Raw genomic sequence first — 23696 nt, 5'->3', positions numbered from 1 at the left:
AAGATATTTTTATTATCAGAAATTTTTGTAGGTACTTTTATAATTATTTTATGTTTTTTTTTTTTTGTGAAAGAATCCCAAAAACGAAAGCAACCAATTTCTATTTGAAATAGAAAGGTAGTTATAAAGCAAAGCTAAGAAACCAAATAGGCCCATGAGAACAATATGGTGAGCGGGAAAGCAGAAAAACCCTCAAAGCCACAGAAGAAAAAGACCTCCTTCAAAAACCCTAAATCCCATACCAACTTCAAGAACATAAAGAAGCAGCCGCCTGCTACCATTAACCCCAAGAACAAGAACAAAAACAAGAAAAATGATATTCACCAAATCAATGACAAGAAGCAACACAATAACAAGGAGCTATCACCAGCTTCTGCTTCACAGCAGCTTAGTTTCTTTATAGATGAGTTTCAATCAGCCAATGGCCTCCAGCTTTCATCCCTCGAGCTTGAATCAATTAAAGGTTCTATCTTTAATTTTTTTTTAAATCTTTCTTTGCCTTTTGTTTTTTAATTTAAAGTTTTCAACTTTTCAGCTGATAACACAAACCCATAAGAGAAAAATGGTAAAAACAACCTATAAGCAATATTTGGTGTTTATAACTTTATTTGGATATCAACTAATCACTACTTTTAATGTGGGGTTTATGAATATAAAGAGACAAGCTTTTTGGAGTTATCTAAAGAACTGGGTCAAGATGTTAATGCCTTGGGAAAGCAAATGAAGGCAGCTTTTGGGTCCTCATGGAAAGAAGTCCTATGTGAAAGGCAGCTTGTGGAAGGGAAAATAGAAGCAGGGAATCCAGCTGTTCTTATTATTAGTACTTCTGCATTGAGAGTTATCGAAATTTTAAGGTCTTTTTTTTTTTTTTTTTTTTACCTGTATTAGTTTTGTTTTTGTTTGAAGTGAATTTGTTATTAGTAAATAGATGTACTGTTACTGTTTATAATAACTGATTTATAAGATAATCCTACAGAGGCGTACGTTCATTGACGAAAGAATGCCATGCTGCAAAACTATTCTCAAAGCATATGAAGGTCGAGGAACAGGTGATTTCTTGGTACATTTAGTGTCCGATTAATGTATTTTTGTTGGGTGGATGTGTTGTATAGGCCATAGACTTCGTATTCTGCTGGCTGTTTGCTTGTTCTTTATATTTTTAAATGAAATTACTGCTTTGAGTGTCTGAATTGTGTGATTTTGGTGATACAAATTTGATTTCAAGGGAAAAAAATGCCAGTCTTTTATGTCAAAGTTATCTTGACTAAGTTGTTCTTTTTTCTATAAGATGGGAAATGATGAGAAGTTATTTGAAGTTAGCAAAGGCAATAGCTATGCTGAATGTGGCTTTGCACGTCAGTCTGATCCCATATCTCACATTTTAAAAATTTAATATGTATTTTGTAAATACTCAAGTTAGTTTTGTCAACCTACAGTCAGTTCTTAGTATCTGGAATACGTTGGGAAATGATGAGAGGTTACCTCAAATTATCTGAGGCACTAGCTCTGCTGAATGTCTAATTTGCACGTCAGTCTGATCCCATGTCTCTTGTATTAAAATTTTTATTTTTGTTTTATTGTCTAACTTAGTTTGTCAACCCGGAGTCTATCATTAATATATGCACTATGTTGGGAAATGATGAGAAGTTATCTCAAGTTATCAAAAGCACTAGCTATGCTGAATGTCTTATTTGCACGTCAGTCTGATCCCATATCTCTTGTATTAATTTTCTTTTGTTTTATTGTCTTAATTTTTTGTCAACACGGAGTCTAACATTGATATATGCACTATGTTGGGAAATGATGAGAAGTTATCTCAAGTTATCAAAGGCACTAGCTGTGCTGAATGTCTTATTTGCACGTCAGTCTGATCCCAAAATACTCGCTCACTCTTCTTTATTCTCTTACATAGTTTTGTTAACCCCTAGATGGTCCTCCAATATCAACAGTTATATGGCTATATTTGTTATTAATTTATTCTTTTTTGGATATTGCCTATATATTTCCTTTACTGTCTGTCTATTCCTATTATGATTTTTAATTTTCAACTGTTTTATATCTGTTCTGGTTATGTGCGATATGAAGTCACAATCAGATTTCCAAAGGCACCGACTCTAATTTGAATTATTTGCACCTCTATCTGATCTTAAAATCTTACTGGATGTTCTCGTCTCTTTCTAATTTTTATTTGAACTATGGTTTTAATTGTGATTATTTTCCCTCTTACTTTTTATCACTTGGTGAGCTCTTTTTGTTTAAATCATTGGCCGAGATTCTTTCTTTTCTGGTGTTTGGGAGATGATGAGAAAATTGATACTAACCATCAGAGGCATCAGCTCTGCTGAATAACTGTTTTGCACGTCAGTCTGATCCCATAAAAATATTGCCATCATGTATTGCAGCATTTCTAAACTGAATGACAAAAAGTATTTGTTATGCCAATAGCTGTTATTCAAAAGTATATAGTTTCTCAATCTTACTTATATTTGCATTACCAAAGTTTTAATTTCCTACTATCAGCATTCTTTTTTACCTCAGTTTTGAGTGTCTGAATTCTATTAGGAATTTTGTTAATGGCGCCATCCTTTCCTGTCTATGTTTTCTCAGTTCAATTTCAGTCTTCACTCCTTATCTATGCAAGCTATTAAAACATTAAGAGAACCATGATTTTCAGCATTAGTTTAAGTCTGATTATTGTTTCTTAAGGTATTATACCTCTTTTGCAGAAAAGTTATAGCTTGCTAGCTGTCAAATTCTCATGCTTTATTGTAAAGTATTAACTTTCTGACTAAGGCATGATCCATAAGGGTGAGGTTTTGTAGAAATTCTTTTTTATTGTTCTCGACCTCATCTCCAGTGGTTAATTATGAAAATAACTTTCTTATCTATCTTTTGAAATATTTCGTATCCACGGGGCTTAGATGTTCTGATCTTATGAGCTGAGAATGAAATAATTATAGTATTTTGCAAAGATCATTGTGTTCAATAAATTTTTCATCAGTACACGGAAGGAATTGTTTTGATGCTTTTAATGTAGGAAAATCCACTAATTGTACTTGAAATGAAATTAATTTCTATTTTCTAGTTCATAGAGTGGTGTCTATTTTATTTTAATATTTACCACATCATCTTCCTTCTTTATAAGATATGAATTATGATTATCTTTATTTTAATTGATTAATGTTGATGCAGGTTACCTTGTTGGAAGACCGTGTGAATTTTGCTAGTGGCACACCAAGCAGGTAGTCATCAATGTTTGGTATACAGTGATGCAATGATAATGATAAATAATGACAAGAGGAATAGTGATAGAATATTTCCAGTAGTTTTCTCATGATGACCGAATGATGTGAGAAAGATTCCAACAGTTGCAATAGTTTAATTTAGCCTTTTTATGTGCTTCATCTTTTTCAGACTAGTTGTTTGATATGATTCCTTGTGTTCTTATTACAATTTTAAGGGTGAAGAAGTTGATTGACATTGAGGCGTTGGGGCTTTCACGGTTGGCAGTGGTTGTGCTTGATATTCACACTGATGTTAAGGGCTATTCATTGTTGACACTTCCACAAGTCAGGTATGATTATGAGTTTACTGATATCTAATCATGTTATTGTTTTACCTATCATTTGTTAGTACTGCAAAATATCACATTCCTCCCATGTCCTCTCTCTCTCCCCTCCTACCTCTGACCTGCGCACACTTCCAAAATTTGTGAAAGATCCTCATGGAAATTCATGGTAATTTGGCAGAGATGAGTTCTGGGATTTATACAAGAACTACTTCCACCAGCGACTTATACAAGGTTCTCTCCGCATCTGTCTATTTGGTCCATTGCCAAATGGAAATGTATTAAGGGGTAAAAAGAAAAAAGCTGCTGATGAATAAATGGTATATGTTCTGGTATAAATTTACTATTTTGAGTGGAGTGTTACGCATATATTGTTCTGCTCTTTCTTGTATTTCGGAGAACTCATGAAGAAATGCTGAATCAATTAGCTTTATGCTTTTAGCAGTTATGTTGTATTATTCATTCATTTCAATATTCTGTATGGGAGTTAATGATTAAAGGCACAACAGGTGCGTCAAAGTTCCAAAGGGACTTGGAGTCTAAGGCTTTGAGGTTTAGAGGCTAGAGTCGCATGCACTTTGAGTCTGAGGCGTGTTAACAACTATGATGGGATGGGAGTAGGGGTGCAAATGAGCCGAGCCGAGCTTTTCAATGTTCAGGTTTGGCTTGCAAAAATTTAACTGAGCTTGAACTCGATAATTTTTTATGTTTTAGAGCTCGAGTTCGGTTTGCTGTAATTTTGATATGTTTGAGCTTGATTCGCAATGTTCAGGTTGGTAGAATATATTATTTCTATATTTATTTATGGAACTAATACACGAGCCAGCTCACGAGCTCCTTAACGAGCCAGCTCGCGAGCTCAGATTAGTCGAGTACTACTAAGTTCGAGCTCTGCTTTTTTAATAAATAAGCTCGAAAATGAAGCTCGCACTCGGTTTATCTATTCTGACTAATGAACTCGAATGAATTTTTGCCAAGCTAAGCTTTGAGTAGCTTGTGAGCAGCTCGGCTCATTTGCAGTCCTAGATGGAAGGGAGGAAAATGGACATTATATCCTGAAAGGTATCTTCACTGTAGATGAAAATAGCTCATTTGAGAATCTTTTATTGACCCAATTGTTGGAGTTAAAAGATTTAAGGTTATGAAACAATTTTTCGTTTTCAGATTTGGAAACAGGATAGGGCCTATATTTGACATTAAATTTAGCCATGAATCTGAATTTACTACTAACTTCAGGTTTAATCACTTAAAAATTTGAACTTCTTTAAAAAAGCTTGTTTAATTTAACATTACCATGAGTGCACACTGCGGGACGGCAGACTTGCTAGGGTTGTATATATTTTTCAATCCACTCAATGTCAAACTGTTCGGAGCTGCAGATTCGGAAAATTGTATAATTTCTATCTTCTAAAATATTTACCTAATTCAGTATTTCTTGAGCATATTCCATGTTAGGCTCCCAAGATGTTGACTTCTAACTAGTAGTGAGTTTGAGATCATGGTGAACAAAAATGTATAGAAATTATAACAAAGCCAAACCACAAAGTACTTTGTTTTATTTCTCTGTCTTTCTTTGTTTATGAGTCGGATGAATATTCTTTGTCTTGAATATGAAGAGAAAGAATAAAAAAAAAGAATCAAATTTCTTGGAGTGTTTCGGTACCTCATATTTGTTAAAAATTCATTTTACTCAAATTTTAAATAGATGAAGCTTCAAGAATATTTCTAATAAATTATATATGTAACTGTCAATTGAATATTAAGTGTAGATTTACTTTATTTTATGTTGATATATTAATATAAGACTGATGAAAGATTGAACTCTATTCTTATTAGTTATAGATACTATGACAAGATTATTTCACTTAAAAATTTAAAGGGTAGAATTTTTTTCTATGTTTATTTCTTAATATTAAGGAAAATAAAAACTCATTTTCAAAGAAAATTTATAAAATATGTTTACTTACTATTAAACGTAGAAAGTATTTTATTTTTTATTTGAAAAATATTATAAGCTTAAAGAGTAAACTTGGTATTTGAAAACAAGTATTTTTTTTAAATAAAAATATATTAAAATATATTTTAAAAAGTTTAGTTATAATTTATAAAATATGCACAACTGCTTTCTGTTTTTATTTTTAGAAAAATAGTACAAGTAAACATGAAATTTTATTTTTATTTTTATTTGAATAACTTTTTAGAAAACTGACATAATTTTCTATAAATAAGCACACTTTAAATTTTTAAATGTAATCTCTAGAATAATTTAACATCTTTACCGATATCAAATAGGTAACATTGTATTAAGGTGGTATATTTTAGAACGCTTCCTTCTATCAATACTTTTTCTCAGGAGTATAGTTTATTATTAGAAATTGAGAAGTGGAAAATCGGATGATGGATTCACTTGTGGAACATAATGAATTTCCTCTTGAAGTGGGTGTAGAAAGGGCATTGGTGAAATGTATCTCTTTTTTTTCTTCTTTAATGTCTCTTTGCTTCTTAAGGTTCAAAATCCTATCTTCTACTCATTTGTAAGAATACTAAACAAACAATTGTGCCTTCCTGAAAAGGAAGAGTTCTTTTCCCACTTTGAACTTAATTCAGTGCCATCTGAGTTCCAATCCAATCATATACATAAATGCTTCACTACAAACACTGCCTCATGGAATGCTGCACCAAGATGGCCCATTGCAACAATGGAACACTAGTGGCATATATAAATATAGGCACAATCTGAATATGGTGGCTTATATTTAAGGATAGTTTCTATCTCTTAGGTCCGCAAGGTCTAAATTACTTTTGAAAATAATTTAGTTAAAAGGAAATTTTTAACCCATCAATAGGATAATGACAGCTAATTTTTGTTTATATAATTTTTTTTAAAAAGATTTTGGTAATCTGCAATTATAAATTACTAATTAAAATGAAGTTTGCTAAAGTAACATAAAACAATTTTAAAATGTGACTAAAAATTAATTTAATTTGCAAAACAAATATAAAGATGATTTTTATTTTTCGTAATTCAGCAATAAATTTTACGATTAAATAAGCAATGAATAATAAAATATTGTGCTTCCGAATAATAAATATTGATACTCATCATGAAAATGTAACACTTTTGAAATTATCAATTATATATTGATGAAAATTTTAAACTCTTAGAGATTAGTTTCAGTCACTAATAATATAATTTTTTAAATATACAAAGACTGTATAAACTATATTATATTAATTTAATAAATAATTTATTTTATCATTTATCAAAAGTATATTGATTTTAAATTCTTTTGAAGTATGGCAATTGAAAAATAAAAAGATATGTTTATAATTATATTAAATTTTAAATTTTAGTTATATATATATATATATATATATATATATGTATAAAATGTTGAGACATACTTTGCATGTCTTATTAAATTTTTGACATATAAATTTTTTATTTTAATAAATATTTTTAACACATAAAATTTAAATTTATATAAAAATTACAAATGAAATTAAAATATTTAATTTTTTATTATTTATAAAAATATTATAAGTAGTTATAAAAATAACTCTGAAGTAGTTATAAAAGTAACTATGACAATTGTACAATGCATGAATAAAAATTAATTTTTATAAATATATATTAAAAATTAATTTTTATAAATATACAATTATTTACTTAATATATAATTTTAATATAATATAAATTTTTATAATTTATTTTAATAATTGTAATTTCAAATTTAGAAAAAAAAAACAAAAAAGTAGATCTGCTGTCTGCCTCCAAACCAGATTGCAAAGTGATTCGGAGTGCAGGACATAATTTGCCCATGACAATCAGCTACTAATAAACTATTCAAACAAAAGTTTTGTCGACAACAACAATGAAAGTATTTTGAGAGTGCTTGTCACGACCCACTCTGTGAACCCGTGACCGACACTAGGGAATGAGTAGGCGTAAGGCCGCCGAATCCCGTAGTAAGCCTGACATTTACTGACTTAAACAAATCTTATCTCAATTAATACTATTGATTCTACAATTTCGTAACCATTAAATTTACAATTAATTCGGTCTGCTAGAAAAAAATTAGGCGAGACCCGAAACTCAGAAAATTACCACTGATACCTCTACTATTACTACTGCGGAGAATCTAAGATTTTACATATTAACGTACCCAAATCAAATACACCACCCGATGATGAAGGAGTCGGATTACTAGATAAGAGTCGCGGGAAGACTAACAGTCACGAATCTGAAAAAAAAAAGTAAATTGAGACTGTCAGTCTTGAGAGTGAGTTAAAATCAAATAATCTAGAGACTATTGCAGTCTTCACAGAAAATATTAGTTATTCGAATCAATAAATCAAACCCTGAACATAAACACAAATCATAATATCATCATACCATAATAGAAAAATAAATAAATAAATAAAAATATAATTTTACTTTTATTGGCTCAGTAGAACCCTAACTCCAAATTCTAGTAGCCTTTTGGCTCTCTTAATCCAATAAGACTGGTGCCCAGAGAGCAAGCTTGATCAGGATCCTTTCCTCCAGCCTGAACACTTGAATTCCAAATAAGCCGACGCCTAGAAAGCGTTGCTCGATCAGGGACCTTAACTCCGGCAATCAACTGAACTCAGCCCAGAGAGTAATGCTCGATCAAAGCAAACAAATCCATAATAATCTTATGTCCATAATCATTACCGATGCGCACGCGGTCCTGATGTAACCCACCAGGTGGCATGTTCTACGAAAGCCACATTTCCCAAAACGCAATCCTCACATTTAATAAATATCATTGTCTAATGAAATCATTCAACACATATTGAAATAAAGATTAAAAATTTAGGGTAAAGCAACGTGCAATTCGTGTGGAAAAATAATAATATCTGTATTATTGTAACGTCACTAATAATAATATTTATATTATTTTTAATAATCAATAATCAAGTAAAATTCTTTATATTGCGATACTAATAATCATATTAAGCATAAATTTTAAAAATAGCATATTAAATTCAGACTTAGCAATAGTGCAACGATTAAGTGACTTTAACTCACAGATTTGACGATCTCCTAGCTCTACTTCGGTGCCTCGGTTGGAGCGAGCCGAATAGACAGATCATCTAATCAGGAAAAATAATTTATCAAAATGCTGAAATAATCGATCATTAATCCTAGGTCTAGACTCCTAGGATTGACTGTCTAAGAATCTCGACTCGGGAGAATTCTACTTAAAATCCGGCAGAACCTCCCTTACAACACGGACATTTACCCCCCGTAAAACGGGTCCAGGACCTGCCAGAAAAACACTTCAAATCCAACAATTCAAACAACGGGAGTCGGGTCCCCAGACTTCACTAATTTCCCGACTCCACCACATAGCACAAAAATCACGACTACGGCAGGCAGTCTGACAAACTATTATTTTTGATTCACAAATATCATCTAATACTCACCACAATCAATAGACACACAATTACACCAAGAATTCTAAAATTAACGGGCCAGAGAAAATTACCGAGACGCTTGATCGCTCGATCGACTCGCCTCTAGCCGCCGGAGTCCGATCGACGATCCGAACTCACCATTGGACTCGAAACGACGCGGTGATGACAATTCCCACTTCCGATTTTCTGATCTGACCCCCGATCATCCCGAGAGGTTTGCGAACGATTTCGGCCGTTGATTCGCAAACGGAGTCCGATTGCCACGAAACCGGTGCCATTGCGAAGCTTGAGCTGAGGAGAGTTGGGATACGTTCTCTGATCGTCCATCCTCTGCTGAAGCTCGCCGGAAAATGCGGCTGCTACCACTTCGCCGGAACTCTCTCCTCCGACCACCAAAACCAACGCCGCTGCCGCCAAAAGGAAGCTCTCTTCGAGGGGAGACGATCGCCACCGAGATCGGCCGGAAACGGCCAGAACGGCCTCCGGAAGCCGCTGCCTCCTTTGGTGCTTCCACGCCATCGAGCTGGGCTGCCGCCTGGCCTTGGCCAGACGCCGCTCCGTCGGCCGCTCATGCCGCCACCGGCCCGCAACGCCTGCCTCTTTCTTCTTCTTCTTCATGCGTTCTCTCTCCCTTATCTCCTTTCTTTTCTTTCTTCTCCATATCAACATTAGGCCCCTGAACTTTTCCTTATCACAATTTGGTCCCTGAACTTTCTTAATTACTTACAATTTTACCCTGCAGAATTTCTAATTAACCCCCAAACTTTTCTTTATCCTTTCAATTAAGTCCCTAGCTAATTAATTTGGGCCAAATTAGAATTATTGAAAATATATAATTACATATATACCCCTGACCGACATATTTATTTACAAAAATACCAAACTTACAAATTTTCATTAAGACCCCATATAATAATAAAATTATACTTTTAATCCTTATTTCAAATTAAATTTTCAATTTAGTCCTAACACACAATTAAATTAAATAGCAAATTTGCTAAATATTTTCCAACTTAAAATTAAATACCACTAATTAAAATACTAATTTTCCAAAATTCTTTTATAAAAACACCCTTTACAAATTCTTTCATAATTCTCTAATATATAATTTATATATATATATATATATTTGGGAAAAATTTGAATAACTAAAAATATAATTTACTCCTTAAATAATTTACTTGATTAATTTCTTAAATATTCAACTAATTGGGTATAGAAAAATAACTAATTTAATTGTCTAATATTAAAATTTCTATTAAATCATTTCAAATTAAACCAAATAAAAATAAAATAAAACTCATTTAAATAAAAACTCATTTATTAATTATTATTAATATAATCATTATTAAGAGAAAAATTTCGGATATTACAGTTCTTATCTCTTAAAAGTTACATAATTATTTAATTTATAAAATAGTAAGAGATTCCATCTTAATAGCTTCCAACTTTCGGCTAGCACTGTCGAGAGGGCGATATTTGATAGGGCAGAATAAAATCCCTTTTACCTAAATTTCTAATTATCTGAAGGATAAATCCAAAATCCCTAATTACTAAATCTTGAATTTTTGCTTTGACAACATGCCTTTGTCTTGCCAGTGCCATAGATTCACAAGTCCAAAATACGAGTGGGAAAAAGTCATACTTTGAGAGCTCCAATATGGATGTCATGCACAAATGGCGACCCTCCGCATGTTGTAAGCATAAGGTAAATGTTGGTTATGTAATTTTTATAAAGCAATTATTATTTTTGATTTTTGTACATTAAATTTGTATTCAATTTGATTTTGCAAGGGAAGTATTATTATCTTGAGCGGAGAGTTGAAGAAATTAAAAGTTGAAAATGATATGTTAGAGAAAATATGGATATAAGCCATGGATAGGACGTCGGCTTTTTTTTAATTTAATACATTTGAAATCTTTTTTATTATTTTGAGTAGATATATACAAAATTATGAATTTAGGGTTGTTTTAGAAATAAATATCATTCTAGGGTACTTTTAAAGTTTTAAAAAAAATTTGGTCCTGTCCGCTGCTCCAACAAGCGAACATATATATATATATATATATTTTGCTTTTCAGTTAACGCATTATAGCTGGTTAACCTAGTCTACATGCATGCAGCACTAGCTGAAACAACTACTCTTTAAATAATAAAAGAACAGGATTTGAAAATAAAATATTACCGTTTCCTACACTTAACCTTTCACGAGCAAATATATATTCACTTATTTTTTTTCTTTTCTCAAAATTTTATCTCCATCTTTCTTTCTTTCGTTTTCTTCTTCCTTCTTTCTTCTTTCTTTCTTTCTTTACTTTTTTCAATTTTCTTTCTTTTTTTCTTTGAATGTAGCTGGTTCTGTGTTTTGTTGTTGGAAGTGAATAATTTATTTTATTTTTTATTTAAAAAAATAATAATTATATGTATATTTTTTTACCTTATATGACGGACTGTTTATATTTTTTTAAAAACTTTTAGTATGTTAATATACTCATAATATTTTTTAATTTTATAGGTATTATTGAAATTATACAAGAAATCGTCATACAAGGTAAGAAGTTGTATTTATAATTTTTTAGATTGAATTTGTGGTGTTATTATGTGGTCGTCATACAAGGAATCGTATTTATAATTTTTTTAGTTGTATTTATAAAACTACTATTTTAAAGTAGTTTTATAATAAATTATGCAAATAGAAATTAGCAAAATATACTTCTTTTTAGGATTCACTAAACTGATGTTTGATTATGATATGCAATTTATGTAGAGTAAAGAAAGAATAAAAAATAAATATCTAAGTTTTTGTAATTAGAAAAGAATATTAATAAATTATAAGCAATACTTTATGATACCGAAGGATGGTCCATACAAAAAGAAACTATATTTGTTAAATTTTGAAAATAATAAGGAATCAAAGGTTAGGAAAAAGAGCTCAAACTTTTGAAGTTTCTGATGCAAATGCCACAATAACCAGGTACTCAGATAATTGAACATCAACTATATCAAGATCATAGGATTTTAGAAAAAAAAATGTTTAAATTGAAATAATGAAACAATTATAGATTACATTAGTTATAATAGAGTTAAATTAACAATTAATTCACAATAAATTAATGGGTCAAATAATTAAAAAATAATAATTTTCAACAAAAAGAAAAGGAAAGTAAAGAAAAAAAAGGACAGTTGAGGCTTTGTGGTCAATAATGGTAATCAACTAAAGGTGAAGATGAGAAAACAAGAACTTGTTCTTTAGAAGCAAAGTGGAATTTAGATTCCCTGTTATCATTATGTTCTGGTGCTGGAAGATTAAGGTTTAGCATAACTTAGAGCAATAATAATAAATTTCCACAAACTTTCTGTGCATCAGAAAAGGGTTTTTATCAAATATAATGGTAAAAAATGATTTTTATAGTTACAAATGAAGGAATAACATAATGTACATAACTAAAGTAAGCTTAACCTAAAAACAAAGAAAAGATGACTATTTATACTCTAACATGGAAATAACTATACTACCCTTACAATAAACATTTAATTACAGTGTTTAACATTCCCCCTCAAACTCACGATGCGATGCAACAAGCATCGAGAGTTTGTCAGATAGAAAACGAAAACATGAAGCAGTTAAACATTTTGTAAACAAGTCTGCAAGCTGTAAAGAAAAAGAAACAAAAGGCAATGTTAAGGTGCCATTCTGAAGGTGATGACGGCTAATATGACAATCGATTTCGATATGCTTGGTCCGTTTGTGAAAGATCGAATTGTGTGCAATCTGAATAGCGCTCTTATTATCACAATGTAAAGGAGTCAGTTGCCGCAGAAAGACACCCATATCAGCAAGCAACCATCGCAACCAAACTATTTCACAAGTAGTGGAAGCCTTAGCGTGATATTCAGCCTCCGTTGAGGATCGAGAAATGACGTCATGCTTCTTACTTTTTCAAGAGATAAGGGAATCACCTAGAAAAATACAAAATCCAGTAGTTGATTTGCGGTCAGTGAGATTACCAGCCTAATCAGCATCAGAGTAAGCACATAACTCTAAAGATGAAGCAGATGAAAATAGAAGAGTCTGAAACTGAGTGCCGCGGAGGTATCTCAAAATCTGAAGAGCAATGACCCAAATGAATTGTAGTAGGAGAAGTAACAAACTGACTGACTATATGAACAGCATATGCAATATCAGGACGAGTGATAGTAAGATAAACCAGACTTCCAACAACAGTCCGATACAGACTCGGATCCGGCAGTAGAGAACCATTAGAAGCAGAATAACGAGTGTTGAGCTCAATCGGAGTATCAACAGTCTTATTATCAGAAAGGCGAGCACGCTCAAAAAAATCAGAAATATACTTAGATTGAGAAAGAAGATACCCTTTTAGAGAAGAAGCAACTTCAATACCCAAGAAGTAACGAAGGGAACCCAAGTCCTTCATAGCAAAACAACGAGTCAGTTCGGACTTTAACAGACTAATCTTGACAACATCATCACCTATAATAATCATATCATCAACATATAGAGAAAGCAAAATTCGACCAGCCGAAGTACATTTGATAAACAGTGCAGAGTCATGGTTGCTAGGATGAAAACCAAGTGAAGTAATTACAGTAGAAAACTTCTTAAACCAAGCGCGAGGAGCCTGTTTGAGACCATAAAGAGACTCTTAAGTCTACAAACTTCACTAGGATGATAATCAAGACCAGGAGGAGGGACCATATAAACTTCTTCATGAAGATCACCATTCAAAAAGGCATTTTTAACATCCATTTGAGTTATATCCCAACGGCGAACGGAAGCAACAACAATAAGAGTTTGAACTGTAGTCATTTTAGCAACGGGAGCAAAAGTCTCTCCATAATTCATGCCATATTTTTTAGAATAACCCTTAGCCACTAAACGAGCTTTATACCTTTCAATAGAACCATCAGATTTAGTTTTAATCTTGTAGACCCAACGAGAACCAATAGCACGTTTACCTGCAGGAAGGGATACTAAATCCCAAGTATGGGTTTTGTGAAGAGCGGTTAACTCCTCAGCCATGGCACACTGCCAAAGAGGATCAAGAATGGCTTCTTTAAAAGATGAAGGTTCAGAAAGACGATGAATAGAAGCGAGAAAAGAAATAAATGAACTCGAATAACAAGAATAATCAAAATCAGGTTGTTTAGTGGACTTACGATTGCATACAGGATAGCGAGGTTCGATAGTATTCGCAGTCTCAGGAGGTGATTGGGTGGAGTGTATAATAGAGGAGCCAATAGAGGTGTCAGGAATGTCAGCAGAGGATAGCTCATCAACATCAGTAGCAAAAGGGTCAATGTGGATAAGATTAGACATAGATATATGGTGAGGACGATCAGGAATTGCAAAATAAGGAATATGTTCAAGAAAAACAACATGACGAGAAACATATAATTTATGACTGACTGGATCAAAACAATGATACCCTTTTTATCCTGCACCATAACCAAGAAAGACACATATAGTAGATCGAGATGTTAGCTTATTGCGTTGAACATGAGGAAGAAGAACAAAACATGTAGAACCAAAAACACAAAGAGAAGAATAATCTGGCGGACGACCATACAGTCTTTCATAGGGAGACAAGCCAGAATTATGAGAAATATGAATTCTGTTAATTAAATGAACAGAAGTAAGAACTCCTTCCCCCCAAAATTCACTAGGAACACTAGCAGACAACAAGAGTGATCGTGTAGTCTCTAGAATGTGCCTATGTTTTCTTTCAGCAACTCCATTTTGTTCAGGAGTATTAGTGCAAGAAGTTTGGTAAATTGTACCATCTAAAGCAAGTAGATCCTTAAAAGCATGAGAAGTATACTCTCCCCCTAAATCACATCTAAAACATTTAATAACAGCTGAATGTTGGGTTTTCACAAGAGATCGGAACTTATTATAAATGCCAAAAAAGTCTGAACGACGTTTCATAAGATAAACCTAACAATAACGAGTGCAATCATCAATAAAAGATACATAATAGCGAGAATCCCCTTTTGTAGAAATATGAGAGGGTCCCCATACATCAGAATGAATAAGATCAAAAGGAGCAACAGATATAGTAGTGCTTTTAGGAAAAGGCAATGCATTAAACTTGGCTAGTTTACAACCACTACAATCAGAAATATCATGAGTTTTTAAATTTCCTAAAGCTCTTGTAGAAACTAAAAATTTTAAACGAGACACAGAGACATGACTAAGGCGAGAGTGCCACAAATAAAACACACATAAAGAGGGATTCAAATGAAAGGATGATAAATTCACTCCAGGAACAACAGCCGCAGTGGCTGATCCAATACATAAAGTCTTCTTTCTCTATGGCCAATCCTAATCACTTTCTGAGACTGTGGATCCTGAACAAAACAAGCAGAAGAAGAAAATGAGACTGAGCATCCAGTATCACAAATCTGACCAACAGAAGTAAGATTCAAAGCAAGATTAGGAATGTGATAGACATTAGACAAAGATAGAGAAGGCGTAATAACCGAACCAACACCTTGCAATGGTATAGGTGTACCACTAGGACTCATAACAAGAACTGAAACTTTAGGGGTTAGAGAAGTAAATGATGATAAATTAGGTGACATATGGTATGAAGCACCGGAATCTAAAATCCAGGAGGAAGGGGATATACCTGAAGGACTAGATGACAAACTTACTTGAGAGGAAGCAGACATGGCATGAGGCTGAGAAGCAAGGAACTGCTAAAACTGCTCAATCAGTGATGGGTCTAAGGAGGAGGTTGACAAGGCATTGTGAGGACGGGGTAGAAGAGGAGGTCCATTATGGAGAGGCGGTGATCGATACGACCACTGATGATCTGCTGTTATTGATGAAACTGTTGCTGTTTTCCTCTGCCCAATTTCGAACACTAAGATTTCCAATGACCTTTTTGCTTGCAGAACCCGCATTCATCACGAGCAACAGATCCATATGGCCTGAACTGAGATTTAGAGTTTGATCGAGGAGGCATGGCAAAAACAGATGGAGTAGAAGCTGAAGAAACCTCTTTTATAACTGAGGACTTCAAACGAATTTCTTCAGCCAAAAATTCACTAACAACAGAGTCAACAGAGGGCAGTGGATGACGATGCAAAATAGACCCACGAAGTCCCTCAAACTCATCACGAAGGGCCATTAAAAACTGTACCAATCTCCGCTCCTCTCTTCGTACAATATAAGGTCCAAAGACTCGTAATTCAGCAGGTTCTGTGAGAGCTAACTGATCCCACAAATCTATCATAGCATCATAGAATTCCTAAATACTCATACTTTTTTGCTGAAGAGCACGAATGTCAGACTCCAACTGGTATTGCTTTGCAAAATTAGACTGTGTATACAGTCTAGCTAGGTGATCCCAAACCTCCTTAGCCGTCTTATATTTTGCTAATTGGGTGCCTATCAAATGCTTAACAGAATTATTGATCCAAGTAATAATTTTTGAATTATCGACCTCCCATTTATCCAATAATGCCACATCATCTTGAGGCTTAATATAAGCACCCGAAATATATCCCCACTTTTGTTTTCCTTTCAAGAAATTTTTCATCACGTAGCTCCAATACGCATAATTCTTACCATCCAACTGAATACAAACTGCTTGAAGCGAATCATCTCTAGCTTCAGCCATACGGAACAGACAAAAGAAATAAAAATTCAACAGAAATCAACAACAATCAATTACTCTAAAGAAGGGGCAACAAATCTACTTTTACAAACCGATAACAATCTTACAAAGCCTCTTTTACAGATTGCTTATGTTCCATAACCATTTATCAATATTAAACCATAATATATAATTTCCCACCAAGCAAATAAATTTAAGCCACAACCCCTATCAACAAAATGCCTATCACCAAGCAAAAAATCCAACCTTATAATGTTGTGTCCGTCAACGTCGAAGAGCAAAGAATTTTGTTGAGCAGGTGGCATGCAAAGAGTACCACTGAACAACATGCCACGAACAACAGTCTGCACAACAAATTTAACAGGGGAGTTTTGTCGAGCAGGTGGCGCGTAAAGTGGAAATGCCGACGCATAGCAGCAAGAAGCAGATGCATACAGCAAAGAAAAGGAAGAACGAGCAGACACATAGTAGTCTATTTTCCAGACGCAGCAAGCAACAACAGAACAAAACAGTAGACGCACGCAGCAATAAGAACCAACAGCAAGAAGTAGATGCACACAGCAAAGAAGAGGAAGAACAAGCGGCGATCTATTTTTCAGACGCAAAGAAAAGAAAGAACAAAGAAGAAAGCGTGACGACTCAGCAAGAAGAAGACAAACAATTTATTTTCCAAGACCCAGCTGCTCTGATACCAAGTTACAAATGAAGGAATAACATAATGTACATAACCAAAGTAAGCTTAACCTAAAAACAAAGAAAAGATGACTATTTATACTCTAACATGGAAATAATTATACTACCCTTACAATAGACATTTAATTATAGTGTTAAACATTTATAACTAATTTTATAATTATAGTAATTATTCAATATTGTGAATATATATATGTAATTTTGTTCTTATAGACTAATGAAATTGATAATATAGTATTTTTATTGAAAAAAAGGAAATTTTGGATAATCAAAAGAAATAATGATTGTATATTTGATATATCAATGTTTGTATTGGATGAGTAGCTTAATATTAAAAAATTAGTGTTTATTTATTGCAATTAATTAATAATTACTTTAGATTTTCTTTAATAACTTATTTATTTGTTTGTTTAATTATGTTTATGCTATTAATTATATTTATATTATTGATACAGAAAATTATGGTAGGACTTACCCGAGTTTCTGTGGTTATTTGTACTAGTGAACAAGGAAGAAGAGTGCGAGAATTAGAAAGCATGTTAGAAATATTAAAATGAATCTTGAGGACAATAATGATGATTTGACTCGTTTAATAAATCATATTATAAAAATTAATAATTGTATATAAGAGATTGTTTGAAAAAGAGGCTTAAGGATAGATAGTGAACAATATAAAGCCCTTAGAACATGTTTATGTTATTTAAATAAATAGGATATCCTTGATTGTCTATGGAATAGTTATGAAAGTAGAGAAACTTATAGAAGACTTGTTAAAGAATTTATTAAAGAGTATGTGAATTAGGTAGCAAGAAAGATATCTAGTTATTCTATTGGCAAATGAAATATATCACGATACCCTATATTGCCAAAGGTGAATTATGATTTGCCCGAGAAAGATAAGAATAGATTAGAAAAATTAATTCCTCTCCATAGGATGAATATGTAATTATTATCATGTTTATGTTAATAAAGCTTATTATGTTTGAAACAATTTATATTTGTAGCATTTTGAAAGCGTAGTTATATTTATAAAAACTTACATGACAGAAACGATGTCTACTATCCTGTCATTACTTATTTATTGGGGTGATGATATCATTTATACTCCAATAACTACATGTTTTGTTAATGGATATTCAAAAATGGTGATGCTTAATGAAGAGCTAAATATTACCGTATTGCTATACAACATAAAAATACTTTGCAACTTATTTACAATGCGGAAATTACTAAAATCTTATTTAGAGCACCATCTTTTAACTGTGGTAGGAACTTGATACTTACTATATGTCAAATTTGAGGGGAAGATGACATTGCGATTATCCATCACACTGCTAATCAATTCCCGGGGTTGCAATTTATGGAGTTATTTGTCAAATATAATAATGGTAGATTTACAGAAGAAATAATGCAACCAGCTGAACTTCCATGCCATAATTTTAGTGAAATGGGTAGTTGTAGTCAGAGCGTAACTAACAATGAGAATGATAACAAGGATGAGTACAGAGAATGATTTAGATGATGATCAAAATTTTGATATTGAATGTAACGTGAATAATAAGGAGGAAGAGGATGATGGTAGTTATGAAAATGAAATAACAGATGAGGACGATGAAGAAAACTACTGTGATGAGGATGAAGAAGATAATGATAATATGTCAATAGCATTGTTTAACCATATTAGTACAAGTTCACAAAGCGTCGAAAGTATGAGTGAATATATGTATCCGAACTGGTTTAGAAGCGTCAACATAGAAGAGACAACTCTCCCTCGCGATGGATCATATGTAGATGGTGTGCTGTGGGATTTGTCATCTGAATTTCATAGATGCAGTTAAAGCAGCTGCAAAAATATACTCAATGAGAGTGCCGATAATTTTGAAGTTCAGAAACAAAGAACAACACCATTACAATAATTTACAATCATCCAAAAAGCTGCTCATGGAGATTATGTGCAACAATAAAGAAATCGAGTGGATCTTGAGAGATTACTAGATATAATGGCCACACACATGTAGTGCCCCTACCGAATCACAAGATCATAGAAAATTTGACTCATCTTTGATATTAGGGTATATTCAAAATATGCTAGTCGAACAGCCATATATTAAGGTGAAAGCTATACTAGTATATTTGGCAGAAATATTTAATATAACATTAACATATAAGAAGGTGTGGAAAGCAAAGCAAAAGGTTATTGCTAATGCTTTCAGAGACTAGGATGAGTCATAACAGAAATTCTATGACTTCATGCACGCAGCAGTGACCTTGAATAGGGGGTCTGTATGGGACATTGAAAGTGAGGAGTATTGGATGGATAATCAATTGATTCGTGGCATCAAACAGTTTAAGAGGATCTTTTGGTCATACAAGCGCTGCATTAAGGGTTTCAAGCACTGTAAGCCTGTATTATATATTGATGGTACGTTCTTGTTTGGGAAATACAAGAGCGTATTGCTTACTTCTGAAGCAATCAATGTTAATAATATGATATTACCAGTTGCCTTTGCTATTGTTGAAAAGTAAAGTAAGGATAATTAGGAGTATTTCATGATGATAGTTCGATATCATATATGTGATGATCGAGATGATATTTTTGTCATTTTGGATCGCCATATTGGTATAAAACATGTAATGTCACATCAATTGTGGCGTGAAAATCCGCATCGATATTGCATACGTCACATTGCCAACAACTACGACACAAAATTTAAGAATTTGGGAATGAAAAAAGTTGAGAAAGCAATTGCTTATTATATTTTTGTAATTGTCTGTTTTGATTAATATGTTCTATCTTATTAGTCATAATAGTATTTCCATAATAACACTTTAACCTCTGAAATAGGTCACGAACATCAAAAAAGGAAATTTAATAGGTGGATGAAGAAAATCAAAGCTATGCATCCAGAAACAGCTATATGGCTTGATAGTATACCAAAGAAGAAGTGGATGCTGTCATTTGATGATGACCATCGATATGATGTTATGACAACTAACTATGCTGAGTCTTTAAATTCTACTTTAAAACCTATAAGGGGGATTCCTATAACAACTATGATGCATGGTCTATTTTTGAAGTTGGTCGACATGTTTAATAAGCACCGAATAAAGTATACTGATGTAATTGCTGAGGGTTGTATATATATTGATTATTGCATCGAGGTACTGGAGCATCGTGTGTAGAAGGCAAATGGCTAGAACCTTTAATAGGGAGACTGGTGTGTGCTAGATTACTACTTCCTATAATAATGCGTAAAGGAAAGGCAGGCATAATCAAATGGTTAACCTAGCAGAACAAACCTGTATTTGCGGCAAATTTAAACAAAGTCGAATACCATGCTCACGTGCAATTGCCGCATGCATGAAACTTGGAATTGATTACAGGATGTTCATTCAAAAATGGTACAATCTGTAATAGGCGCTTCAATGTTGGTCCACCAATTTCATACCCCTTGGACATCAAAATTACTCGCAAAAATCAACTGAACTCCCTTTAATGCCTAACCCTGAATGGAAGCGAAAGAAAGGGAGACCAAAAATAAAAAGAATTCAGAATGAAATGGATTGAAAAATTGCAGAAGTTGCAAGAACCAATTTTTAAAGCAAATATGCTCAAACTGCACATAATGCTAGGACATGTCGTACATCTTAATTTATTACTAGTTTTTTAAGTATTGCTATATTATTTTATATATCTTACTTTGTATTGGTAAGCTAATTTTATATTTGTATCACTAAATATTTAAGTTACATTATTGTTATAATCAATTACCAGGTTATATTTCTATAATAAAACGAAAAAAGGGCGAAAGAAGTAGCACCAGCAAATAAGAGTTTCATATCGTGGTTGTGGTTTATAAATATATAGATCCTAGTGGCAATGTTCGGTATGGAAAGAAGAGATCATTTGTAATTCAACCAACTCATACAATATTGAATCAGAGTTGTGCAAATCATATTTTTATGGATCGTCACACAACTAACTTGAAAGAGCTTGGAAATGTGGTTGTTAGTAAAGAATTAAAATGGAGTAGACTTTAGGAAAGGTGTGAGCTAGAGGCATATTGCGGATATCATGATCTACCAATACCAAGAGCTATTTCAGCAACGTTACCTAGACATACTGAACGGGTTGTCGAAGCCTTTCAAAATAAATTTCTAATTTTCCTAAACTAATTTGTAGAAATAGTGAAACCAGGTCGAATCCCAAGGGAACCAATATGGATAGCTTCTCAAAGTAAAATAAAAATGGGGGGATTTTGAATGTTTGAATCAAAATTATAAATGAATAAAAAATAATGAAGGTTGAATATTAAAGTAAATAAAAATGAACCTTAACAAATTTCCAATTCAAGAGTGCTAATTCCATCCAATTGTAATCATGATCATAGCCTAAAATATCAATTTTTCTATTCAAGTATTTAGTCTACTTATTCGAAAAAGCCGCAACAAGTATAATTCTCCTAATATAATTGACTCAAACCCAGCATCCAAATCAAAACTTACCATTAGTCAACTGGGCATGATAACATTCCATATCAACTCAATGATAGCATTAAGAATAACGAGAATGACTAAACCAACATTTATTAATTGAGATAATTGCAATTGAATTAACCTTTTTCCTTTATTTTCCTAGAGCCTATCATGAGCCAACATATGAGCCAGCTCCTTGCTACTTGTGTCAATCGTTCATGACAATTACGGATCACAAACTCAAAGTTTAGCAATAGAAAAATCATATCAAAGTTGAGTCATCGCTTCAATCGATATAAAAAATTCATAAATAATAAAAATAAGACAAAGAATACTTGAATTAAAGAAGAATTTTGTTAAGCACAAAGCCTCACAAAATCACAACTGGAATTTATTCACTCTTGAATCAGAAACTAAAAACTTAGCCACACATGGTGGAGTAAAAATTCATAAGAAAAGAATTGTAGGGAATAGAAGAAGAAAAATAATAAATATCAAAGCACTCTCAGCCGTCCTTTACTTGGTAAAAAACTAGCCTCCTTATATAGGAAGCTAAACCTAAACCCTAATAAGATAATCCTTATAAAAAAGAAATAAACTTCCTATATGATCTTATCCCTATAAGGAAGGATAAGATAAAGGGTAATCTAAATAAATTAAAATCCTAAATAACATGGGGTTAAGTTCTCTTTATCCAGCACTTCCAAAAATAAAGAAAATTGTATAAAAGTGGGTCCACCACGAATTTATCTTGAAAATTCAAAATTCTCTTTTGCAGATTCCAGCAGTTCATGGATTGTAAGGCGTGGTCACGCCTTATTGAAAATAATCTTCTGCCTAAATTTTTGCTCTTCCTCCAAAAGGCTTGGTTTCTGACAAGTGATGCCTTAAAATATGTCTTTAGGCTGAATTCTACTCAATCCTTGATATTTCAGCATCTAGGTTAGAATAAACATAATTTTCACAATTATGTACATTATTCAATTAAAATGTAAGGGAATTAAGCACAATAAGTATAACTATTTATAATCTATCACGTACTTCAGAAGAAGTTGGAGTTGTGATGGACCAACTAAGGAGGGAGATTAACGTAATGAATTATCGATTAGAACAATACCACAAGAAGCATGACCCATTCAGGATATAACTTCCAGATACTATTCCAATACCTTTAGATGAAGATGTTGTTTTAAATTATAGTGATATTGATGACAATGACTTTGTCAAATATCTTCCTCCATGTTTACCTAAATATTGTTAAAGGATCTTTTATTTAATATTCTAACATGTTAATAATTTTATTAGTAGGTACCATGACCAATGTGTACCTGGTGATATATTCAGAGCAACTTGACGTCACTGGGCACTAGATGATGATTTTTTTATATCCAAGGGACCCAAATAAACATAATAGTGAGAAAGTACACAGTCAACTAATGAATGAGTGGAAATTTCGATTACGTTAATCGTAAATTCTATGTGAAGAAGCATTAGAACTTCAAATAAGAGTACTGCGTGCGATTGCTATTAATATGAGTCAATCTACTATCTTTGAACTCTACAATGCTTTATATCGTATTAGGGAAGAAAATAATCGAGTGAAGATCCGTCTTAATAGAGAGTATTTCCATCAGCGAGTAAATGAGGCCATTGAAGATGGGGATCACCAATAAGCTATAATATTTAGAGCTTTACAAAATCCACGTGATTTCCTTTTCGATATTGATTTGTATGATAATGATTAACATAAGATGTTTATCATCAGACATTGATGTTTATTATGCAACCAAACTCTAAAATATTTATTACAACCACATTGTCATGAGAATACTTCTTTTTATTATAAACCATAATGGCATAATTGAGATAG

General features: G+C 32.7%; 2 protein-coding genes and 5 non-coding genes across 8 annotated transcripts; 6 read left to right on the top strand and 1 right to left on the bottom strand.

The window, feature by feature from the left end:
- Nucleotides 1-122: 122 nt before the first annotated feature.
- On the top strand, nt 123-4382 carry LOC8260691 (protein CMSS1). Of its 2 annotated transcripts, XM_002529635.4 has the most exons (7): nt 123-463; nt 659-854; nt 977-1049; nt 3193-3242; nt 3461-3574; nt 3750-3888; nt 4078-4382. In XM_002529635.4, the coding sequence occupies exons 1-6, from the start codon at nt 166-168 to the stop codon at nt 3883-3885; spliced, it is 867 nt and encodes a 288-aa protein (XP_002529681.3). In that variant the 5' UTR covers nt 123-165; the 3' UTR covers nt 3886-3888; nt 4078-4382. The 2 variants fall into 2 exon arrangements, with proteins under 2 accessions (XP_002529681.3, XP_048234592.1); XM_048378635.1 differs by lacking the exon at nt 3750-3888.
- On the top strand, nt 1288-1372 carry LOC112536450. The gene has a single exon (XR_003080468.1). It is a non-coding gene; the product is annotated as a small nucleolar RNA Z122 (small nucleolar RNA).
- On the top strand, nt 1460-1545 carry LOC112536451. Its single transcript, XR_003080469.1, has one exon. It is a non-coding gene; the product is annotated as a small nucleolar RNA Z122 (small nucleolar RNA).
- Nucleotides 1629-1714, top strand: LOC112536448. The gene has a single exon (XR_003080466.1). It is a non-coding gene; the product is annotated as a small nucleolar RNA Z122 (small nucleolar RNA).
- LOC112536447 lies at nt 1793-1878 on the top strand. Its single transcript, XR_003080465.1, has one exon. It is a non-coding gene; the product is annotated as a small nucleolar RNA Z122 (small nucleolar RNA).
- Nucleotides 2291-2377, top strand: LOC112536449. Its single transcript, XR_003080467.1, has one exon. It is a non-coding gene; the product is annotated as a small nucleolar RNA Z122 (small nucleolar RNA).
- An 11519-nt stretch (nt 4383-15901) lies between the features above and the next one.
- LOC125370938 lies at nt 15902-16660 on the bottom strand. The gene is made up of 2 exons (XM_048378401.1): nt 16394-16660; nt 15902-16252 (listed from the first exon to the last, which is right to left on the bottom strand). Exons 1-2 carry the CDS (start codon nt 16658-16660, stop codon nt 15902-15904), a joined length of 618 nt encoding a protein of 205 aa, XP_048234358.1.
- Nucleotides 16661-23696: the final 7036 nt, after the last annotated feature.

The sequence above is a fragment of the Ricinus communis genome, chromosome 8 (genome assembly GCF_019578655.1).
Source record: "Ricinus communis isolate WT05 ecotype wild-type chromosome 8, ASM1957865v1, whole genome shotgun sequence".
Taxonomy (NCBI): Eukaryota; Viridiplantae; Streptophyta; class Magnoliopsida; order Malpighiales; family Euphorbiaceae; genus Ricinus; species Ricinus communis.
This window is presented reverse-complemented; position numbering and strand designations above follow the sequence as displayed.